The following is a 17,812-nucleotide window of genomic DNA, read 5'->3' as shown; positions in this document are numbered from 1 at the left end:
CTTCTGTTCCTGCCATAAGTTTTCTGTCTCCTGTAAGGCACAGGAATCTAATTACAAAATTGAGATGGTAGAGTTCCTTCTGTCCTTTACGAAAATTTCCCATCAACTTCTGATCAGTGCTGGCGTTGCTCTGCAGGCCAGAGCATGATGCTGCACGTTTGGTGGAATTGATCACATCTTCACCCATTCTAGTAAGTCAGTAGGGTCATTCGGGAAGTTACTGGAGTCGCATTAGAGGACAATCCAGCCTCTTTTCACCTTTTTCCTAGTAAAATTCCAAAACATGTACGTAGATTAGTCTGCTATATGCAGATTGTGTCTCTGGAAGTCCACCTCCCCTCCAACTCTGGCAGAATGGCTACAGGAGAGTCTACACATCTGGCAAATGGAGGACATGATTGCAGCACTGCGCCAGAATGATAGTTCTCACCAGAAAGTCTGGTTACTCTGGAATATCTTTTATTAATCTCCAACCTTCCATTCCTCTTTCTACTGTTCCTCTACCGGAGCCTCCCTCTTGCCTTTGTAGAGGCTCTTCTCACCCATACTCTTTTCGCTTCTTTCATTTCTCCATTCTTTCACATTCAAATTTTTTTTTCTATGTTGGCTGCTGTCTTGCTGCGACAGAGGCAATTCCTCTGCCTTACCTCCTGTCTCTCCACCATAGTTTTTCTTTTATTTCAAAATTTAACAAGAGTTCTTAACCTTAGAGCAAAGAACAGAAGTGGATTAAATAAAGGAGTAGCGGCTCCTATACTATATACCGTACTTTCTCCATCTTCATATTCCACACTTAGGTTTGGCTTCAAGGCTAAAACAAAAAACCCTGAAGAAAACCTGAATGCATTAATCTAGCCTTAACAGGAACCTGTTGGGTGTTGTTGTTTTCCACCATAAACCTTGTTCCATTATGTGCAGGATGAGGTAATTCCCTTTCCATTGATGCCCCTATGTAATACTTCTGTTGCAGCAAACTGAAGTTATTTATATCTAAGAACATAGGAGGAAATCTCTGCTGACTTTCTGTGAAAAGTGCTTGATGAAAAAATGCAATGCATTTCTATAACGTTTTTTCCTACAGCGCTTTTTCACTGCGGCCTTCTACATGAGGCCTTAGTTTAAAGGGCGTAAAACAAGAAGAAAAAATGCAGCCCACTTACTTTTGTGAATCTTTTTCTGCTCTCTTCCTTTGGAGATGTATATAGTCCCGTGGCTCTCAGGACGAAGGAAGCACGGAATTCAATCCCACCGGCTATGGGTCATATTATAGGAAATCCAAAGACATAAAAAATTCCAGCTTTCAACCGTGGTCCTTGTAAAACGTAGCGTTTATTCCAGTATTAAAAAACACACATGTTCACAAGCCATATCGTCTCCTAGGTGTATCCATTCCTTACATAGACTCGCTGACGCTACGACTAAGAAGACTATATGTCTTCGAAACGCGTCAGCGAGTCTATGTAAGGAATGGATACACCTAGGAGACGATATGGCTTGTGAACATGTGTGTTTTTTAATACTGGAATAAACGCTACGTTTTACAAGGACCACGGTTGAAAGCTGGAATTTTTTATGTCTTTAGTTTAAAGTGGTTGTATCAGCCACTACAGACACATCCCGTAACCACAGGATAGAAAATAAGTGTCAGTTCGCTGGGGAGAATTCACGGAGACTTTTTTATGGATAGAGGATAAGTATCTGTAGTGGTACAACCCCTTTAAATAATTGTTGTCATCTTGCTGGGAGTAATTGCTCTTAAGTCTGATCCCTAGGGTGAGACTAACAAGAACAACCTAGCAGTGCTTCTTCACACTGTTCCTAGAAATCCTAGGGCTAGTTCACAAGGGGAAAGAAGGGGCTGATTTTGGCGCGGAATCCTCCTCAAAATCCGCCCCCTCACAATAGAGGTCTATGTAGACTGCTAGCGTTCCTTTTTCCGCTAGCAGTTTGTTCCCGCCAGCGGAAAAAAGAAGCAAGCTATCCTTTCTTCAGGCAGATTCCGCCTCGCGACAGCACCTTCAGGACTAGGTCCATTCATTTTGGCCTAATCCGGAGCAGAAAGCTGCGACGGAATGTGCACACGCGGAATCCCCGTGTGAACTAGCCCCTAGGGAGGTGAATGGGAGCTAGAGAAAAAAACATAGCACTTTCAACAATGCTATTTCCATAACTGTAAGGCTACAGAAACAATGTGTCTCAGCTGTACTACACTATTGCCATATCTCCCATTCACCTCTATGGAAATTAAGGAAATCACAGCACCACTTGGCTTTTGTCAAATGTCTGACCTTACGCATGAGGACCTAGGAGCAATTTTTCCCATCTTGGAAGTGCTATACATCATATGGGACAATAGTATACTATATAAATAAAATTTTTTATTATTATTATTATTATATATTACTATAAGGTCAGCACAATTTTTAACATTGTTGCTTTGCAGCCAGAGTCCTAGGTTCAAATCCATCCAAGAACAACATCTGTAAGACGTTTGTATGTTCTCACCATGTTTGTATAGGCTTCCTTCAGCTACTCCAGTTTTCTCCCATACATGCCAAAGACATAAAGATAGGGAATTTAGATTGTGAGCCTCATATGGTACAGTGACAGACATCTTTAAAGCAGTGCGGACTATAAGACGCACCTAGGTTTTAGAGGAGGAAAATAGGGGGAAAAAAATTTGAAGCAAAAAAATTGTAAAATATTTAATATATGGGAGTTGTAGTTTTGCAACAGCTGCAAGGCCACATTGACAGGTGACCCTGCAGCTGTACGGAGATCCATAGAGCATTTTTTTTTGCGGGGCCAGGTGTACTTTTTAGTTATACCATTTTGGGGAATGTCTATTTCTTAGATCACCTTTTATTTAAATCAGAGGTAAAACGATGAAAAAAAAAAAAACACGGCGGTTTGAAAAATATCAGTAGACCGGGCATTTTCGGACACAGGGATTCCTAATGTGTATGTGTTTTCTACTTTTATATGTATTCTAGGGAAAGGAGGTGATTTAGAAGTTTTATTTTTTTAAAGGGATTCTACCATTAAACTACCTTTTTTTCTTATGAACACGTCGGAATAGCCTTAAGAAAGGCTATTCGTCTCCTACCTTTAGACGTGGTCTCCGCCGCGCCGTTCCGTAGAAATACCGGTTTTAACCGGTATGCAAATGAGCTCTCCGCAGCAATGAGGGCGGGCCCCAGCGCTGAAACACCGATGAGCGCGTCCCCATTGCTGCCCAGAGCTCTTTCCTGCGCTGCCTCCTTCTTCTGCAGCAACTCCGCCTCTTCTGGCTTCTCTTGCTCTTGTAGTTCTATACAGGAGCATAGAGAGGCCACCCCAAAATGGCCGCCGGCCAGCTCCTGTATTGAACTGCAAGAGCAGCCACCCCAAAATGGCCGCCAGCCGGCTCCTGTATTGAACTGCAAGAGCGGCTACCCCAAAATGGCCTCAAACAGCTATGAGTAAGAGACCAAGACGGTCTTAAAACGCGTTAGCGATGTTATACTGACAGCGGTTTTTATTGCGTCTTTTTTGTACTTTTTGTTTTTTCTACCTTTTGTATGGAGTTTTGTATTGTCCTATAAAATGGAATTAAAGATGAAGTTTTATTAATTAAGAGGAGTGTTGCAGATCCATCTTTCATTTGAATTGGGATTAACATTATCGTGGCCTTGGAGTCCCGAAGGCAGTGGATCGTGCACCTCACTGAGAAGTTTGTTCAGGTGAACTGTTTTGTGACCAAAGTTTTTGATATATTGGACACTTTTCTTATATGCAATTTTATACAGACTTTGGACAGAACCTTCAATAGATGTGAATGTACTCTTGTCAAGATATGCTTTTGAATTGTTTTTTTCCCTACTACTGTACAATGTGGAGACTAATAATCTCTAATACATTTAATCTTGGTCGTATACAAGGGGGCAAATTCGCAGTTAAAACTGCTGCAACCCAATGGAGGGAACCAGAGGATGGGAGTAATAGTGATGGTGGAGATGTCACAGGGTAGGGAGTTCAATTGAACTCCTGCAGCCCATCTCCCAGGCCAGACAGTGACAAGTGGGGCCTGCGTGGTACCTGATGGTGGTTGTAGTTGTTCCCCCAAGGAGCTTCCAGTTGGCGAGAGGTCCTCTCTTACCCATTTCAGGGTGGTGGTGTTCAGTAGGGCCCTGATTCTAAGCACAGGCACAATTCAGGAGGCAGTTGTGCAGATGAACCAAAGTGCAACTTTACTCTAAGATCTCATATCAAACCCGTGCAGCTATGGGGGAAATAGTTTCCAACTGGTTGGCTACTCCCAGGCTTGGGATGAGGGATGCCCAGACTGTGATGGGGTTGCCTTCACTCCAGTTAAAGTACTATACTCTGCCTCTCCTAGTATTAGATCTGGGGGCTGAGCAAATTGAAGTCCCAGGGACTCAAACACTTGGATGCAAAATGGGTCACGGTTTACTGCTTCTTATGGACCACAACTCCTATTCTCCTCTTAGGCACACTCTCGGTCTCTAGGTAATAGAAAGTGAGTTAAAGGTTGTCTTATGTGGACAGTAGGCTTTGCAAATCATCTCTCCTTCAAGGGCTGCCAATGACACGCACAGAGGTCCAGTCTCAATGCCAGCAAAACACTGAACTAGCCACTAAATAATGGTCCTCTGGAGACTTAGATTCTCCACCAGCAGCACAGAGGACGGTGATTGGCTAGGGCTGTACCAAGTCTTTAAAACAGAGGGATAGAAACAGTGGGTGATACCATGGGGATTACAAATAAAGGAAGCTGAAAACAGACAAAAACACATAAAATAACAGGCACAGAAAACTAAATAAAAACAGTATAAACAGTGCCCATTGGGAAGCTGCAAAACCATCCCTAGCTGGCCCGGTTCAGCTACTGTTCTACTGGATGATGATTCAGGAGAGAAATGGCCAATGACAGCTTCCATCTGTAGCAATGGAGGAGCTCATTGGTTATGTCAGGACCTTGGAGTCGACGGTGAATATGATTCGCAGCACTTGCCGCTCCTAGAATTCCTGCGTGCCAGAGTGTCTCTGACAAATGTGCCAGGACCAAAGTTGTGAGTCCCTGGAGAGGTAAGCAGTGGTGTAACAATCGCGGTCACAGGGGTGCGACCACGAAGAGTGAGGTACGGGGCCCATGGCCAACTGGAAATGGCTGGGGCCCCAGACCATCATGATAGTGGTTGGGTAAAGCCTGGTTCCCCAACCGCTGTACCTACTGTTATAAAAAAAAAAAAAAAAAAATTATACTCCCATCAGTGGTGAACCTAGCCTCTCTGATGCCTGAGGTGGTCTTTTGATCGTCCGCCTAAGGCAGCGGGGGAGTGGGGCAGGGATGTGCTAGTGGTAACATTACCTCCATGACTTGACTCTGTAAAGTTTGCAACACAGACATCTTTGACTCCTCACTTCTCCATGCACCCGACCCCCGAAGTTGACAGGCACAGTACTGGAATCACGCTATTTTAGCCCCAGGTTCCTGACATGTGTGGTCCAGGGCAGATTTTGAATAGGCTGCAGCCCAGGTGTGGGTTCTGAGGCTCATTACTGGGCTGGAAAAGGGTTGCAGTTCCTGTAGTCCAGGGCAGAACCTGGGAGTAAGAGGAGATGGGGACTGCTCTGACATATTGAGTTTGGTGAGACCAAACTATACTGTTTGTGTTTGTTTGTGTGGCTGACAGTAAACCACACGTATAGTGAGGTATTTTTGGTTACTGTTCAGTTAGGGCTCAGACGAGTGGAGATTTGATTTAGTTTTGCCTGAAGTTAAGGCTGTGTTTTTGTTTTGTATCTTTTATGCCTGAAGCCAAGGTTTATTTGTTTTCTGTTCTTTTTTTTTGTAAATAAACCAGCCCGCTGCACACTTTGGTGTCCCTGTCTCACCTGTTTGGCTCTGCAACACTGCTGCTACTGAGCTATCTCCCCCCCCCCCCCCAATATATATTATGTCCCACAGGCAAGGCCGGCTCCAGGTTTTTATGGGCCCTTGGGCGACAGAGCCTCAGTGGGCCCCCTTGTAAAGGAGGCGGGGGAGTCAAGACACTGTGCGTCGTAGATGAAGCGAGTGACGTCATGCAGGAGTGTGGCGTCACCAACACCATACCTCCCAATTTTTAAAGAGCAGAAAGAGGGGCAAAACGTGCGGCGCGCTCTGCGCGCCGTGGCAAATTTGGCTCCACCCACTTTTATGTTGATTCCGCCCATTCTCATTCATTTATCATGTGCTCCCACACAGTATAATCCTCCTACAGTCACCCGTAAATTACATGATCCCCCCTCCATCTCTTCCCCAGTTTCATATACACCCTTCCTCTGCCCCCAGTTTTATGTCCCCCCCTCCATCTCTGTCCCCTTTTTCATCACAAACTCCCCCTTCATCCAGTTTCATGTCCCCCGTCTCTGCCCCAGTGTCATGCTGTTCCACCCCCCCATCTGCCCCAGTGTCACGCCGTTCCCCCCCCTCCCCTTCATTGGGCCCCCTCCATCTCTGTCCCCAGTTTCATGCCATTTTCTCCCCACCCCCTTCATCTTCCTCAGTGTCATGCCGTTCCCCCCCTCCCCTTCATTTGCCCCCCCCCCAGTTTCATGGGCCCCCTTCATTGTGTTCCACCTTAATATTTAATACAAAACAAACACTTACACTCACCTTCCATCGCCCCCCCCCCCCCCGACGCTCCTCTCTCCGCTCTCTCACTCCATTCACATAGGCGATTAAAGCAGGAGCTGTGAGCTCAGCTCCTGCTTTAAAGCTGCGGCCCAGCTTGCGTGTGTAGGCGTGATGTGATGACGTGGGCCCCGGCACTTGCCCGACTATGCCGTGCGCTGACGCCGGCCCTGCCCACAAGGCCCCTGCAACCTCTATTATGCCCCACAGTCTATTGTGCCACTGTGGGGCACAATATAGGCTGCAGGGGCCACTGTGGGGCATAATAGAGGTTGCAGGGGCCACAGTGGACCCTGCAACCTTTATTATGTCCCTCAGTTTCCCACCCATGAACTATTATTATACTCTGGGGTCTTTTCAGACCCTGGAGTATAATAATCAAAGACCAGGGGAGGTGAAGAAACATATTAACTGTTACTTACCTCTCTGGGATCCGATGTTACTCCTAGCAGCCTCGGGCTGGTATGGTAATGTCCCAGATGTCACATGGTCCGGGACATTACCATACAGGCCTGAAGCCTGCTAGGAGTCACACCGGATCCAGGCAAGGTGAGTAACACTGTTCATTATATTCCCTCACCTCCCATGAGGCTCCAATTATTATACTCTTACCCCAGAATATAATAGCGGTAGGAGGGGATTGGGGCTTGGGCCTGCTCACGGCCACCCCCATGTCCTATAGCAGAAGGGAAAGGGGGGGCAGCCATTAGCAGGCCCAGGAAGGTAAATAGGTTGCTACCTGCTAAGGATACTCCAGCAGATAGTGGTCTATTAAAAAAAATAAAATAAAAAAAAGGGATATTACTTACCTACCTTGCAGGCGCTGTTCCTGTGCTGCTTCCTCTTCCCCGGGCAAAAGATGTCTGCATCTCAGCAGAGGAAGCGTGATGACGCCACCTGCGCTGAGACGCAGAGATCTATATCAGCCAAGGATAGGGCCGCTCGGTTTGTTTTCAAAGCGGCCCTGTCCTGTGCTAGTTTAGGTTAAAAAAAAAGTTAATTAAATAAACAAAAATCCCATGGCTGTTGCCCCCTCCAAAGGTGCAGCCTCAACTCGTCTCATTAGAGGTACGGCCCTGACTCACATATCCTTGGCTCAGCATCCTCTCCGGCGCTCTTCCGGCTGGTGACTGAGGTCACACACACCAGGCCTCACTACTGAGGCCTGTGATTGGGCCCCATCGGTCATGCCGATGTAATGACAGCATCACGCCCCACGTGACCATTGAGGTTCAATCACAGGCCCAAGCAGTGACGTCTGGGGCACATAACCTTAATTGCCAGAGAGAAGAGGCCCAAGGAGGATGGGAAAGACAGCTGGACGTACAGAAGATGCCCAGGAGAGGTAAGTATAAGTGTTTGTTATTTTCAATCACTTCTCATGGGACTCTATTTATTATATGTAGAAGAACAAATGGATCAGAGCCCAAAAATAGACAATGATGCAATAATGTCTCATGAAACAGCACAATCCTACATGCACGGGGGAAAAACCCTCCCAGTTGGAGGCTACTAATGAAAATATGAAAAAGTAGAAAAAATTCCAGCACTATAAGGATTGGTATCAAACATATTAAAACTTAGCGTTTAATAAATATGTGACTAAGGCCAGGGCCCCACCTTGCGGAAACGCAGCTTTTTTTAATTGCAGATTTCCTTGCGTTTTTTGAGCCAAAACCAGGACTAGATTGAGCAGAAGTTAGAAGTATAAAGACTTCCTATATATTTCCAATTCCATTTGTAGCCATTCTTGGCTTTGGCACAAAAAACTGCATCAAAATCTGCAACCAAAAAAGCTGCGTTTCTGCAGCCTTAAATATACATATATATATGTATATATATATATATATATATATATATATATATATATGTGTATATACCGTATATACTCGAGTATAAGCCGAGTTTTTCAGTACAGCTTTTGTGCTGAAAAAGTCCGCCTCAGCTTATACTCATGTCATTACGGTAATTCAGCAATATCATAGTTAGAGACCCGGCATCCAGACACCGGGGCAGGTGCCCGGCCGCAGCATCGCCACGCTCCTGGTACTAGCATGGCGATGCTGTTGATTTCAAACGGCAGAAGTACTTACGGTACTTCTGCTAGCAGGCCCGGAACGCAGAGCCCGCCTAGCAAGACCCGTAGGGGGTCTAATAAATGCAAAATTTTATTTTATTTTTTAAAGTAAAAAATAAAAAAAATAAAGTATTACAAATTCAAATCCTCCACCTTTCCCTAAAACACATATAATTAATATCTAATACTGTTAATATGGTGAAACACATACACATTAGGTATTCCTGTGTCCGAAAACACACGCTCTACAAATCTATAAAAATATTTTTCCTGTACGGTAAACGCCGTAGCGGGAAAAAAAGTTGTCTAACTGCCCAGTCCCTGAGACTGGGTTTTTACTCCCCCACTTGGAACTCAGCCTGACTACAGTGCTCCTATTCTGTCGGGAAGGGGTTAATCGGAGCACCGCAGATACCCTATATTCAGCCAGGCTGAGTTCCAAGTGGGCGGAAAAACCTGCAGTCCTCAAGCTCAAGGAAGGGGCAGACAGACAACCAAAACATCCCCTCCCCTTCTCCAACAACCAGCAACTACTGCACCCAAAAACTCCAGCCATTTTTATTTTTTAAATTTCCCAGTAGCTGCTGCATTTCCCCCCCTAGGCTTATACTCCAGTCAATAAGTTTTCCCAGTTTTTTTTTTTAGGTAAAATTAGGGGCCTCGGCTTATACTTGAGTATATACGGTATTTTTGTATCATACAAAACACGAAAAGGAAAGGGAACATCCTAAAACCACATACATAACAAAAATGAACATAGGACATCTGTTCATTTTTATTTTTTGTCATATATGTGGCTTTTGAATGTTCCCTCTCCTTCTCATGTTTTGTCTTTTTTTTTTTTTTTTTATACCGTTTTTGTAAGTTACATATTTATTGATAGCTAAGTTTTAATATTTTTCATACCAATCTTTATAGTGCTGGAATTTGTTCTACTTTTTAATATTTGTATTTATTATACTCGGGGGTCTGAGGAGACCCCAGAATATATTATTAGCTCTGGGGTGTGGGGCTCTTGGGGGCATACAATACTGTATGTGGGCCACTGCGGAGCATATAATATTTTAAAGAGGACCTTTCACCACTTTTGGGCACATGCAGTGTTATATACTGCTGGAAAGCTGACAGTGCGCTGAATTCAGCGCACTGTCGGCTTTCCCGATCTGTGCCCGGTGTACAGAGCTTACGGTACCGGTGTGCTCTATGGTCAGAAGGGCGTTTCTGACAGTCAGTCAGAGACATCCTTCTGCCTCGCGGCGCCTATCGCGCTGTACTGTGGAGCGGGGAGGAACGCCCCCTCCCTCTGCTCACAGCGCTCGTCCATAGACGAGCATTATCAGGAGAGGGAAGGGGCGTTCCTCCCCGCTCCACAGCACAGCACAGCGCGATTGGCGCCGCGAGGCAGAAGGACGTCTCTGGCTAATGGTCAGAAACGCCCTTCTGACCATAGAGCACTACGGTACCGGCACCGTAAGCTCTGTACACCGGGCACAGATCAGGAAAGCCGACAGTGCGCTGAACTCAGCGCACTGTCAGCTTTCCAGCAGTATATAACACTGCATGTGCCCAAAAGTGGTGAAAGGTCCTCTTTAAGGAGGCTACTCTGGAGCACATAATACGGTGTGGGGGCCACTGCGGAGCATATAATATTTTGAGGAGGCCAGTCTGGAGCACATAATACGGTGTGGGGGCCACTGCGGAGCATATAATATGTTGAGGAGGCCAGTCTGGAGCACATAATACGGTGTGGGGGCCACTGCGGAGCATATAATATGTTGAGGAGGCCAGTCTGGAGCACATAATACTGTGTGGGGGCCACTGCGGAGCATATAATATTTTGAGGAGGCCAGTCTGGAGCACATAATACGGTGTGGGGGCCACTGCGGAGCATATAATATTTTGAGGAGGCCAGTCTGGAGCACATAATACTGTGTGGGGGGCCACTCTGGAACATATTGGGTGCTGCGCTGCTCGCTCACTGTATTCTTCATAACTGCAGTTGTGGCTACTACAGCAGTACACCTTTCCAGCATCTGAGATATTGCTACAGCACCTGTAACCATCACTATCAATAAGTCACTGTAAGGAAGGTGTAGGGGGCCCAACGAAAGGTTTGCATGGGGGCTCACAAGACCTTAGTTACGCCACTCACGGTAAGCATGAAGAATTGTAGTTGCTGCTGTAGTTTGTGGGACTACGGAGCACTAACCCCTAACATCTGATGCACACCGCTTTATTTAGTAACACGACAAGCTTCCATGCACTTTAGGAAAGACACCCCTACTAGTCTATGTGACGTTCTGCAGCCATTTTGCTTTTATTCAAGCAAAATGAATCCTCAGCCTAAACTACATTGCCACTGTAATATTACGTCATACTATAGTGAGGCAGCAGACAGGTGTACTACTACACAGGCGCTCGCTGGGATCCACCCTATGCCCCTGCTGCACCAGTACACAGACATTACAAGCCTGCACATAATTAGCCCCTCGTACTCCCGCCACTCCAGCGCAAGGCGCCATGCCTTCAGCGGCGGTTACAAGCTGCTACTGCTCCAACGTCACATTCATTGCACACGCCCATTCCGTGCCCGCGCCTAGACACAAACTCGCGCTCTTCTGGACGTTTCTGTGACGCATCGTGCGCGCGCACTCCCCGCATGTGTCAGGCTGCGCGCCCCATGTTCCCTATAACGCTCCTCCCTCACACAGTAATAACCCGCGGAAGGTAATGTGATATAATGGCTGCAGGTTCTCGGCTCGAAACCCAACAGTCTAATACAATCACTTAGCGAAACAACCCCTAGCAAGAAACCACCCTTTTCCTCCCTCCACGTCATTCTAGCAGGTGACGCACTGCCGCACCTCATTGCATAACACTGGGCTCCGCCATTACAGCAGAGTTATAAAAAAAAAAAACTGAGGGTGTGAGACCCGCCGCTTCCGCTCGTGCACACGCAGCGTGACATCACTCTTCACACATTGCCATGTTTTGTTCTTCCCACAGCTGTCAACTCTATAAGCGTCGGGCACCAGCACGTCCACTGGCTCCGCCCACAAGTTGGCGCCTTGCGTTTCCAGTTCACGTGACTCCAAATGGGCGTGTCTTGCGTGAAAAGGAAGAGAGCGCGCTACATAGCTAGAGCCGCAGCTCAGCTAGTGACGTATAGGTGTGCGTGGCCGGGCCAGCCCGAAGGTGCTCGCAACGAGCTGAGGACAGAGACCTATTAAGGGGGAGGGGCGAAACTGAATTAAAAAAAGAAAAAAAAAAACGTCGGCGGGTTAGCTGGTTGTGACACCCGCCTTCATCACCCCCTGCGACGTGTGTGGGCGGCTCCGGGTTGTAGCGTGTCCCGGATATTGTAGGGGGGCACCACCACCACCTCCTCTTTCTCCGCCTCTTCCTCGGCTCTCTCCTTCTCCGCCCAACTCGCCCGAATACCCGCCCGGCACCGGCAGCAGCGAGAGCATCATGGCGCTGAAGCGGATTCACAAGGTGAGGGAGCGCCGACTATGTAACTACACTGACTGTACGTATGTCATACTACAATGGAGGCGGCAGCCAGCCTCGGGCCTCTACTGATATCCGCCCTGCGCAACACCACACACCCGCCGGGTCATCCTGCCTTCTCTCCCTGGATGGGCAGACATGATGGCAGTGTGTGACGGCGCGGACATCCGAGGCTGGCGGTATGTACGGCGGGGCGCTCAGGCTGTGGGCTGAGGTGATTGGGCTTCCCATCCCCCACCCGCGGTGGTCGTTACCCCATGGTGGGCTGGCTCTGTGTGTGGATGTGCTATCGGTGGCTGTGAATCCGTACCCATCGTGTTCGGGCTGAAGTATCGCCTCGTACATCGCTGGCACGGCTGTTCCCTCCCATGGCTGATCCCGCAGTATAAGATGGCGGCGCTGCCTCTGTGTTGTTGCCGCACACAGCGCTATGTGTAACACTATCAGTGCCCATCCACATCTAGTCAGACATGTCAGTGGGGTAAGGCCTGTGGCGGGCGCTGTCTACATGGCAGTGACATTGGTGGCCCGTCTGTCCGCACATGTGACCGGCCACACAGGCCTCAGGTGCATTCGCCTTCTAGAACTGCTGGTCACGCGGCGGCGGCTGCTTTCACTTTGCCGATCACTAGTCATCCAGGCCTAAGTGCGCTGCTCCGTGTTCTCACTAGCACGGCCGGATAGTGCGGGGCTATAGACTCCAGCCTTTGTACTCCTCAGTATCTGTTACGTATATACAAATACCATACTTCCTCCTTTGTGCTGCTTGTTCTCCACTTCCTGACAAGCCTATTGAATCCATTATCTGAAATACACATTTCTCAGGGTGATATGGATAGAAAAAAATGTGCTTCTGAAACTACTCAAATACTTAGGAGACCAGATGCCAAATCCTGCCACTGGTCAGACTGACTCCTGATAAGTTCTAGAAGCCTATTGAAGGTCTAGTGGTCTCGGAGTTGACTATGATCATGCCAGCTTAGTTACAGTGACTTATTGAAGACATTAGCGTGTGTGTATATATATATATATATAATCACACTAAATGTTGCTCACCTGACAGTATATACATGCGATGATGAAACTTCCATTAAAATGACGGCAGGTGTTCAATGACTGCAGTAAGTGGAGTTTACGTTAAATTACTGGTCTTTAAGTGTAAAAGGGTCGTACCGTCTTTAAGATTTGGTCAGGCTTGTCATGGCTTCTGTTCTTAAGGGACAAGTCAGTGACAGGTTTCTTTTGCTAGGTTCACACTAACGTTCGGCTTTCCCTTCAGGTCCGCTGGGAGGCTGAAGAACAGAAATCTAATCCGCTTAAAAAAGCGATTACCTACGGACCCCATAGCCTGAGGTCCACCTGAAAAATAAGGAGAGAAGTCCTGCTTGCACAACTTCTCTCCGTGTTTTTCAAGCAGAATAGGGGACGAGACCCCCCAATGGAGACCAAGCACTAGTGTAAACCTAGCCTTACTGAATGTAATGTCAACATATGCCATAGCGCTGTTTATCGACCCCCTGTTCCCATTGGGGCTCACCAATTCCAAGCCAACTATCAGTAATTTCACTGGAGGGGAGAACTTAACGTAAACTTGGAGAGACTGTACAAACTCTATGCAGATATTGTCCTCAGTTGGATGTAGTGCTACAAGACAACATTGCTACCCATTGGACAGCTGTTGCTCCTTATAATTTTCTCAGTTTCTGATGGGGTTTTTTTTTTTTTTATTGGTGGGAAGGGTAGTCCTTCAGGTTTAACTTTACCTTTACGATCTAGCAATTTGTAAATTGACAGCCCAAATTTCTATTAAGTATTTTGTAAAACGCAAAAGTGACAGCATCCTTGAGCAGTTTCCTTTCTAGCGATTGTCATAGCATCTGTAGGGTGGAGTTACATTATGTACGTAATGTGGCTGTACCTTCATTCAGTTCCTGGTCAGCCGGTGCTTCCACTTACAGTAAATAAAAACTGTCTAATGATATACAGCTTAAATGAATCAGCTTAATTTACTAAAGTGTAATTAGCGGCATCTCAGGGACTGGTTGTGGTAATACTCGGGTCAAGTAGATTGTGTGGCTCCACCCTTAGGCTAGGGCCACAGTGACTTAGCCCTACAACTCCCTCGCTAATGTAAGCGACTGGTCTCTCATTGTGACCCTGAGTCCGCTGCCATTGGATTTCTAACTGCAGAAACAATCCAATAATGCTCAATGTCTTAACTAGAAGTAGCAGCACCTTTGAGGTTACAGTGCAACTTCATTCAATTCTATTAGTGAGGGCGTCGCAATTCAACGCTAATCTTTGCTTGTGGCCAAAAGTCACCGTATAGCATTATAAGGAATGTACATCTTGGATATGAATAGATTTTGAGATGACCATAATGGTACGTATCTGATGTGGCCTCATCAGTCAGTGAGGTCCATTAAAATAAGCCCTTGTTCACTTATCAGTAAGCAAAATCAGGAGTGGCTATTTCGCCACCTTTGAGGTTTGCAAATAAGGTTCTATTCATATCTCTGAAATGAAATTGATGGTGTTGCATCCATTATGTGTCATTGACATTGACTGTCAGATGTCTTGTCATCTTAATTGGGGATAGAAAGTGTAGCATACTGTACCATTCACCCCACCCCCAGCATTTAACGGAGTCCACACTGCACATGTAAACAGACGTTATGCTGGCTATCTACTTCTACAGGTAAAGGTCCAGTTGTGTTTATTCATATCCCTTTCTGTAGCTTATACAATGTAAGCAGTCACCCGACCTATGGCTAAACTGAAGTTGGTATTGCTAAGTACAGTGACCCATTTGATTTTTTTGATTTTTTTTTTTTTTAACTTTTTTTTTCTTTCTCCTGAAAGTCCCATTTTTGAAAGGGTTGTAAAAAGAATGTCAAATCCTAGGCTGAATTGGTGGTACAGTTTAGGGAAAGGTGGTGAAAGCAAACCAGGCATATTTGGGGCGCTTAAACCTGCAGCATGTCCTTATGTTGGTAGGATTTAAGGCAGCAAACCTGGTGACTTTAGTTCTGTCAACTTCTGGGGTTTTTTTGTTTTTTTTTGTATGTTTTGATGCAGTCTTTTGAGCCAAAGTTAAGAGTGGCTTGAAAGGAATGAGAAATATTAAAAGAATACTTATAGGGCCCCTTCACATGGAGTTTACGCTCCGTGTATTCTGTACGCTTTACACATGTAAAAAAATACACGTGTAAAATGTAGTTTGCCATTGAGTTCAATGGCATGTTCGTATAACACGCGCAAAAAGACTTGCGTTACATGTGTAAAACATACAGAATACACAGAGCGTAAACTCTGTGTGAAGGGACCCTATAAGTATTTTTTTTATATTTCTCAGTGAATACCCTAAAATGCCCCCCCCCCCTTCCAATTTGCTATTTATGCTAGTTATAGTAATGACTTTTCTGCTTAAAGGGGTGCTCCTACAAACATAACCATATTTAGGTTTGTAGACAATTAAGTGAAACATTTTTGCAAATATATATAAACCATTTTGCTGAATTTTAAAGATTTTCTCTGATTCTCTTAGGGCTAGTTCACACAGGGCACAGGATGGCGTATTTTGATCCTGATTTTGACGCGGGAAGCTGTGTCTGAATAGGACCAAAATGCACCAGTCGCGGCTTCCCGCTCCGGAGTAGGCCCAAATAAATGTGTCTGGTCCAGAGGGTGCTGCTGCGAGGCGGACACCTTGCATGAAGAAAGGGCAGCTCGCTTCTACTTTCTGTTAGTGGGAACATACCGCTCACAGAAAAAAGGAAGCTAGCGGTCTGCATAAACCTCTAGTGTGATGGGGTGTATTCAGCGCCAAAATCCTGCCCCCTCGTGTGAACGAGCCTTTAGGGTTGATAGTATGTTGTCTTGATCGGTTGCCAGTGGATGCGACTATGAATACAAGAACTTTCGATAGTCTGGCTTGATGTCCTTAATGTAAGCAGGTTATCAGGCAGGATCAAGATTTCTATGAGAAGATAACCCGGCCACAATAAGGAAATCATGGTTGGGTTCCAGTGTATGAGTTCCTGTATCATGGTAGTATTCATTGGCAACCAATCATGACAGACTGTTTCTTTTTATTATTTTTTTTACAATTTTAAATGTGACCATGTTTATGTGAAAACGCCTTTGAAATAGCAGCTTCTTAGCATTATAATACTGATCTATCATTTAAAGAGGACCTTTCATGTCCTGAGGCACATGCGGTTTTATATACCGCTAGAAAGCCGACACTGCGCCAAATTCAGTGCACTGTTTGTTTTCCCGTTGTGTGCTTTAGGGCAAGAGATATCAGTGCCGTTACTGATATCTCTTCAGTGTCAGAAGGGCGTTCCTGACAGTCTAGCTGCCCTTCTGACAGTGAAGAGATATCTGTAACGGCACCAATACAGGCAGTTACCCTATAGGTATAAGAGAAACAGAAATTCCGCAGAGAAAACCATCTGGGGACTTTCTGTGAAAAGTAATGCAAGAAAAACTGTGATGTTTCCTCCCTGGTATTTCCCCGCATCACTTCTTTGCAGTGGTCCGCTATGTGGCCTTAGCTTAAAGGTAACTAGTCACCATGAACATGCTGTGTGATCTGCATGTACTGTAGGATCTGCACAGTCATGCAAAGTCATAGAAGGAAGGGTGTCATTCACTTTAGGGACTGCCCACATGACTTAGTTACTACTCCTACCCATAGAAAGAAGAAATAAAATAAATGCAAAGTTATATTGAATCACTTTCCTATCCTATACATCAGTCTGCTCTATAACATGCCCTCTGACTAATTACAAAAAAATCCCTGTTGCTGGTGGTGTACCATACTGCATCTTTGGCCTTGCAATGTCTTTCTGGCAACCTCTTAAAGGGGTTGTCCTACCTAAAATCTTTTAGACTAGGGGAGGTGACAGAGAACCATGCTTGCCTGTCCTCCTTGCGTGGTCCAGTTTTGCAGCTTCATTGTTGTCTTCTAGAAGAAGTATCCACCCCACATGATAGCTGAGGCCAATCAGCAGGCTCAAGAAGGGAACCGGAGACGTCACTACCTGTGATGTCCCTGCTGATTGGCCAGTCACGTGACCACTAAGACCAGTCAGCTGCCTTAGAGGAAGGAATATGGAACGTCTCAGCTGGCCAGAAATTCCCAAACAAAAAGGCAGCTGACTGGACTAGCCTGCCCTGAGATGACACTGGAACATCAGGGACAGGTGAGTGTTGTGGTTAGTTGTTTTTTTTTTCTTCTCCCCTCCCCTAAGTAACTCCTTTTTTTCCCCTTCAAAATTCATGCTTCCATTGCTGAAATATGAATTTATTTCACATTATGCAAATGTGCACTCAGACACCAAGAGCGTCCCTCTTGTTCCAAGCTGCTACTCTTCACATTGCTCTGTATATACCCTCCATCCCTTTTTTGCACGACCGGGCCATGGAGCTATTCTGAAATCTTGCCTGGCCCTGTGTCCATTGCTGCTCTATTAGTGCAGTGTGGAGTAGTGAGCTACCCTCAGTGCTTCAGACTGTTCATTTGCATACATCTTCACTGG

At 46.0% G+C, this 17,812-nt stretch overlaps 1 protein-coding gene across 2 annotated transcripts in view; it reads left to right on the top strand.

Annotated features, from left to right (window-relative positions):
* The first annotated feature begins 11,853 nt into the window (after positions 1-11,853).
* Positions 11,854-17,812, top strand: part of UBE2D3 (ubiquitin conjugating enzyme E2 D3) — a 29,580-nt gene continuing 23,621 nt past the window's right edge. The window contains exon 1 of one of the 2 annotated variants that reach the window (XM_075285980.1): positions 11,854-12,251. In XM_075285980.1, coding sequence (XP_075142081.1) covers positions 12,228-12,251 — 24 coding nt within the window. In that variant the 5' untranslated portion in view covers positions 11,854-12,227. The remainder of the gene's footprint in view (positions 12,252-17,812) is intronic. The other variant, XM_075285989.1, reaches the window with a different exon arrangement.

This window comes from Leptodactylus fuscus, chromosome 1, assembly GCF_031893055.1.
Source record: "Leptodactylus fuscus isolate aLepFus1 chromosome 1, aLepFus1.hap2, whole genome shotgun sequence".
Classification (NCBI taxonomy): domain Eukaryota; kingdom Metazoa; phylum Chordata; class Amphibia; order Anura; family Leptodactylidae; genus Leptodactylus; species Leptodactylus fuscus.
The sequence above is the reverse complement of the archived record's forward strand: the minus strand, read 5'-3'. Positions and strand labels throughout refer to the sequence as shown.